Below are 6,572 nucleotides of genomic sequence, written 5' to 3'. Positions count from 1 at the left end.
AGTTTGAGTCTTCGTGGTTGAGTCTTTTTGAGTCTTGTTTTGGGTCGTGTTTGTGTACTGGTTGGGTTGTTGATTTCTTGGTTGTGGACTGTTGTTGTGTGGTGAGCGTTGGCATTATCGGCGGTTGTGGTGACTCCGTGACCTCCTTCTGCTTGGCAAAACTTCCCGTCCGGAATTCGTAGGCCTAGCCTAGTACGAGGTGAGTGTATGTGCTGTTTTTTTGTTAGTGTGAGTGTGTGGTTGTGAAATCCCGCCACATTATTTGGCGCCCAACGTGGGGCTGTTGTGTATTTACAGTTAGGATTGTTTTGTGGTGGGTAGAGTGAGAGTAAGAGGTCAGGATGAGTGAGATAGAGAAACTGAGAGAGGAACTCCGGGTGGCTAGGGAACTCCAGGGTAGGCTGGAGGAGGAGAATGGGAGGCTGAGGAGTGAGAATGAGGAGTTGAGGAGTCAGTTGGAGGAGATGGGGGGAATGCTAGGGGTGCAAAAGAAGAAGTGAAAGAGGAGATGAAAGAGGGGGTGAAAGAGTCTGAAGAAAGAATGGATAAGAAGTTAGAGTCTGCAGTAAGCAGGATGCAGGAAATGATGAAGGGAATGCTTAAGGAGTTCTTTGGAGAAGGAGCTGTAGGAGGAGGTTCCCCTGGGTCTTGGGATGGGCTAGAAGGGTTGCAGAAGGTAGAGAAGAGTTGAGATGAGAGTGATAGAAGTGATTTAGGTGCAATAAAGAAGGAAAAGAAGGGAGAGATGCTGGCTAAAGGTAAACGGGAGGACAAGGTTAAGAAAGGGGGTGAGGAAAAGAAGAAAAAAGGAAAGGGGCTTAGGAAGGATGAGAAGAAAGTTGATATTGGGAAATTGGAAAGAGTAAGGAACAAGATGAAAGTGAGTTGATAGTGAAGATTGGATAAGGGTAGTTAAGAAGAAGGGTAAGAAAAGTGCAGTTGGGAGGATGGATGTTAGTGTGGAAGTGGATTCACTGTATTCGGAAAAGTGTAAGAAAGGTCAGAGTGAAACTAGCGGCAGCGACAGTGAGAGTGAGAAAGAAGTACGGAAGGCTATGTATGTGAGAGAAGTGCCACGGTGTGAGAAGTATGATGAGTATGGAAGTAGGGATATAAGGGATTTTTTCAGGGAGTATGAAGGTTATTGCATGGCTAAATATGGAGAGAATAAGAAGGTATGGGCACGAGAGTTAGGGGGTTTCTTAACAGGGTTTTTGCTGAGTATGTATGGGGTGGTAATTAGTGTAGGTCATGTGTCCTATGAAAGTATTAAAAGTAGGATTATAGAACAGGCAAGAAGGACAAAAAATAGTGTTAAGCATAAGAGGAAACATGATTTCGATGAGGCAAGAATGAATGATGGTGAATCTTTGGATATGTACGTCTGTCGGTTGGAAACATTAGCCAGAAGGAAATATGGTGATGAGGGAATAAATGAGTGCAAAGAGTTAGTACGAAAGTTGTTGGCGACGGTACCGGAGGGTGTGTATGAGTGCATAAATAGGAAGCGCAAGGAAAAGATGAAGTGGACAAATGAAAGGTTGAGGTGGAATGAAATTTTGGATCTGGTTGAAGACCATGAGGTTGACAGATTCGCGAAAGAGAGTAGGAGTGTTAGCGTTAGGGCAGAGGTACCAGAATTTAGAAGCTATAGGGAAGCAGTTTTGGCAGGACCAAGGTGGATGGCAGAGCAAGTAGTTGATAGAAGTGTAAACGTAAATAATGCAAATATCAAGGGGCCACAGAGAGATAGAAGTAGTAGTATTGGAAGGGTAGGGTTAGTTAGTTATGATCTAGGGCAGAAATGTTATAGGTGTGGGAAAGTGGGGCATAAGAAAAATGAATGTCGGTGGGCACTGGGAGCTTGTTTTGGGTGTGGAGAAACGGGGCATTTGGTGAGTGAATGTAAGAAGGTTAGGGGTATCAAGTGTTATAGGTGTGGGCAGATAGGACATATAGCCAGTGGCTGTTGGGGTACCCATGGGGGCATAATTTGTGGTAACTGTGGGCAAAATGGGCATTATGCCAGGATGTGTAAGGAAGTGAGAGCAAAGTGTACCGAATGTGGGGTGGAAAGTCATGTGGCGAGTGTGTGTAGGTGAATGAGAGTGGGGCAGAGTACCAGTTCGGGAAACTAATTAGTGAGGGGGTTCAGTTGGGTGGATCCTCCTGAATGCAGACGGTGAGGGTAATGCATGTGCTGATGCATGAGAAAGGGTTTGGGGGTAAAACGCACGAGTGTATGAGCGTGCAAGTGATTTGTAAGGGTGTGTGTTTGATTGCTCTGATTGATACTGGGTGTAGTGTAAATGTGTTGTTTAAAAATGGGTACAATAAGTTACGGGGTGAGTGTGAGATAAGGAATTGTAAGGGTGAGGTCCGTGGGATAGGAAATTTAGGGGTACCTATAGTAGGGATGATGTGTGAAAAGATAGAAATTGGTGGGGTAGTGATGGACGAGAGTGATTTTTGTGTGATTGAGGGGGCTAATGATAAATACGATATGTTGTTAGGATATAGATTTTTGAAGGGGTGTGGGATGGTGGTCCGTCCGAGTGAGAGTGTTATAGAATTGCAAATGACGGGGGTTCTCAGGAAGTGGGGCAGAGAAATAATTAGGATGCGGGACGGTGACGTGGTTGTAGCGAATTTCGTCGGAATGATTGATATTGCTGGGGGTGAGAATGATTTGTTGATTGAGGAAGAGGTTGAGCAAATGCAGGATCAGAGTGTAGGGGTCAGTATGTTACAGCGGTGTGTATTGTGGGGGGTGAGAGTGGAGGATTGGCCCCCTGAGTTGGATGCATACAGGAGGGTTGCTGGACGGTTTGTGGTGTGTAGGAATGTGGTGTACTTTTTGCATCAGGAGGGGTTGTGTAATGAAGGGGTGTATATACCGGTGTTTTCCTTCGATGCAGCCGTGAGTATGTGTCTGTTGGTACATGATCGTTTTGGGCATTTAGGAAAGAATAAGTTGTGGGGTGTATGAGAGAGAGATTGTATGTGCCTGGGTTGAGCAAGATTTGTGCGGATGTAGCTGTCACGTGTGAAGATTGTCAGAGAGAGAAATATCAGAGTGTGCAAGCAAATCCGCCAGTCTTACGACTGCAGATGAAAGAATTGTTTGAGATGGTTGTGATTGATTGTGTGTCATTACCACGGACTGCAAGAGGGCATGTGGGAATGATTGTGATGGTGGATCACATGAGTAAGTTTGTATATGCGGTCCCCATCAAGGATAAAAGGAATGAAACAGTTGCGCGAATGGTAGGGCAAGTAATATTGCCGATGTGTGTATGTAGGCCTGTGAGAATGTTGAGTGACAATGGGCCTGAGTTTGTGGGGTGGCAGTTTGAGGAAATGTTGAGGCAGTGGGGTATTGTGCATGTGTATGCCACTCCGTATATGCCGAGTGCAAATGGTTTGGCTGAGAGAACTGTGAGAACGATGGCAGAGATTTTGCGAATGATGAGTAAATGTGATGATGATTGGGATGTACATGTTGGACGTGCAGTATGGGTGTATAACTCCACGTTGCATAAGAGCTTGGGTATGTCTCCTTCGAAATATGTGTTAAATTTTGAGAGGGTGGTTAGACCAAGGTTGGGGTTAACGGAGGATGACCGTGGGTTGTGGAAGAGGGCGAGTGAAAGATTTGAAAGTTTTGGGGTTGGAGATAGAGTATTGAGAGAGGTGATTGAGAGAGGGAGAATGAATGTAAGTAAGATGAGAGAGAAATTTGATGGGCCATATAAGATTTTGGAGGTGGGGCCAAGTGGATTGAGTTACGTTTTAGGAAAACTACAATTGGATGGAAGTGTGAATGAGATTAGGGCACATCATAGCCAGTTGCGTAGATGGAGAGAGGTGCAGCAATATGTTTGGGAGAATGCAATGAGTGATTGGTTGAGGACGAATAAATGCGAGCCGAGTTTCGGTGAGCAAATCGGTCTGGAGGACCGCCAGTTGGTGTTGGTTGAGTATGGAAGAAAACGGAGGAAGTTGGAAGAAGTAAGTGAACGGAAGAAGCGTAAGTTGTGTGATAAGGGTGTGCTTGCGGGGGTGAGAATGATTGATAGGGCATGCAATACTGAGGATAGCATGAATGATACATACAGTGTGTGTGGGTTTGAGTTGACTGGGGTGAGTGAAATTTCGGTGGGAAAGGAACCTACTAGTAGGCAGGTGATTGGTAGTATGGATGAGTCTTTGCGAGAGCTGGACAGAACTATGAATGAGTTGAATGGGTTAGTAGCAGAATTTGGAGAGATATTTGGGGCAGAATTGGAAGGTGTGGATGAAGTGGTGGGTGAGATCGGTCAGGATAGTGATGAGGAGGGTAGTGTGCGTCTGGAATGGGGTGGACTCGAGGGGTTGAGTGAAAATGGTGCTGAGAATGGAGTAGAGACAGAGAGAATGCATGAGGGCCCTCGAACAAGATCCAGAGGGCCTGTTCCGGAGCATCCGTGGGTCCTGCCTAAGGCTATATAAAATAAGGGTAGTGTGTGTGTGAGAAGACGTCGTCAAATGTAGTGGGGGAGTAATATGGAGGAATGAGGTTATTGCATTTGACGACGTCTTGTGTGAGAGAGAGAGAGACAACGAACAACGGCGTACGTAATTGTTGAATGATGTCGTTAGAGTGTGTGGTTTTCTTTTGTTTACGTTTTGATTGTCCGTGAGGTTTCGTGTTTCGTTGTTTTGGGAGTGCGCGGAACTGTGTTTTTTTTCAGATGATCGTGACCGGATGGGGGAGTCTTGACAGAGATATTGTGCTGGAAGGACGGTTTTTTCCGGTAGTTGATCGGAGTTTTGGTTGCGTTTTTTTTTTGGTTCAGTTTGTGTGATTTGGTATTTGGAGGCTTGTGGTTGGAGTGTTTGTACTTGGGCGTGTTTTGGGTTTTGTGCTGTGTTGGTTGCGTGATCGGTGTCGTGTGATAGCCTGGTTATTTTTTTCTGCTGTGTTCTGAGTGAGTTGAGTTTGAGTCTTCGTGGTTGAGTCTTTTTGAGTCTTGTTTTGGGTCGTGTTTGTGTACTGGTTGGGTTGTTGTTTTCTTGGTTGTGGACTGTTGTTGTGTGGTGAGCGTTGGCATTATCGGCGGTTGTGGTGACTCCGTGACCTCCTTCTGCTTGGCAAAACTTCCCGTCCGGAATTCGTAGGCCTAGCCTAGTACGAGGTGAGTGTATGTGCTGTTTTTTTGTTAGTGTGAGTGTGTGGTTGTGAAATCCCGCCACATTGTTTGTTGACATGTGCCACTACTGTGCAACACCCCAGAATATCTCAAAAAACTGATCCTGAAACTCTCGGAGGGCCAGGAAACTGCCTTGATGTTGATGAGAAGGTACTTATCGTCTTGGTTGCACACCTCAAAGATAACAGTCTTACAGGTGTGTGCGTACTCCCTGGTCGGTGCAGCTGAGAACAGAAGCATGTCTTGAGGAGAATATGCAGACATATTCAGAGGTTCCTGTCGATCAAGCACCAGCCTAAATCCTCCCTCATCCTTCGAGAGAGGGAAGGATTAAGAACCGGAAGCAGATCTCCTTCATTCTCCATGAAGAGAATCGAAGGTGAAGCTGCCCCTGAGGAGACAGCTTCTGCAGTGACAACAGGACACCGAAGACGACTATCTCTAGCTGAGGTTGGCTGCTCCCAAAGTCTGGAACTTGGGAGAGGAGACGGAATGGAAGTTTGATATAAGGTGGCCAAGACCTGGGGGAAATAGGTACTTCTCCTGAAGGATATCCACTCCTAGGTCTCGGCTATGTTGCTGTCATATAGTTCAGTGACTTGACAATCATTCCTTCATCAAGGCACTAGCAGGAGTTGAACGCCTTTCTGAGCGTTCTTCCTTCCTCTCCTCCCTCTGCCCTCTTCCCAATGGAAAGAGGGTTGAAAGAGACACACATATGTGCACTTTCTAAGAAAAGAATGAGGAAGGTTGGGTGTTCTGTGAGCGCCCTTGGAGCCTGAGACTTCTTAGGGGCTGAGAACGGGCTAGGCTGCTGTTGTCCAGAGGACAAGGCAGTTGCCCAGGCACGTTCCTTGACTACTGAGGTATCTACCTGCTCTCTGCGAAAGAGGGAGGCAGAGCCGAGTAAAGGTCCATTCCTGAGGGAATGTGACGACTCGGGACTTACTAGACTGAAGATTGGAACCAGGACAGTGTCCTTCTTCTTAGCATCAGAATTGCCCACAGGTTGCTGTCTGGTGCTGGGTAGGTGAACCCTCCCCAAGACTGGAACAGTCTCTAGAAGGCAGAGACCTCTTCAAGAATGACCGCATCTGAGGAGGCAAAGCCTTGAAAAAGTGAAGGATCACAGATTCATTAGGAGACTACCTGGAGGGACACTGTAGCGGTGTCCTCCAGGTTTGCCCTCACTTGTTTAGAGAGAGGAACACCCTTTGCAGCAAAGAGAAACAGTGAGAGGCCTGAGTCTGGATGAACCAGAGCCAGGACAATCTGCTAGTCGGCATAAGACCCCTCTGGGACAAGAAGAATTGCTTCTGTCGAGGAAGAGGAAGGGGAAGGAGCCTGATTGGGTGGCTCAACCAAAATTTCCAGGGCATT

At 46.5% G+C, this 6,572-nt stretch overlaps 1 protein-coding gene across 1 annotated transcript; it reads left to right on the top strand.

The window, feature by feature from the left end:
* Window positions 1-2,985: 2,985 nt before the first annotated feature.
* LOC136849110 (uncharacterized) lies at window positions 2,986-4,491 on the top strand. Its single transcript, XM_067122081.1, has 2 exons — window positions 2,986-3,693; window positions 3,736-4,491. Exons 1-2 carry the CDS (start codon window positions 2,986-2,988, stop codon window positions 4,489-4,491), a joined length of 1,464 nt encoding a protein of 487 aa, XP_066978182.1.
* Window positions 4,492-6,572: the final 2,081 nt, after the last annotated feature.

The sequence above is a fragment of the Macrobrachium rosenbergii genome, chromosome 2 (assembly GCF_040412425.1).
Source record: "Macrobrachium rosenbergii isolate ZJJX-2024 chromosome 2, ASM4041242v1, whole genome shotgun sequence".
NCBI lineage: Eukaryota > Metazoa > Arthropoda > Malacostraca > Decapoda > Palaemonidae > Macrobrachium > Macrobrachium rosenbergii.
Note: the sequence above shows the minus strand (reverse complement) of the source record. Positions and strands in the feature narration are given on the sequence as shown.

Bases quoted from the DNA above. Each gene is read 5' to 3' on its own strand.
- LOC136849110 (XM_067122081.1), top strand. From the start codon at position 2,986: ATGAGAGAGAGATTGTATGTGCCTGGGTTGAGCAAGATTTGTGCGGAT. The intron at 3,694-3,735 runs GTGATTGAGAGA...AAGATGAGAGAG, and splicing joins GAGATAGAGTATTGAGAGAG to AAATTTGATGGGCCATATAA.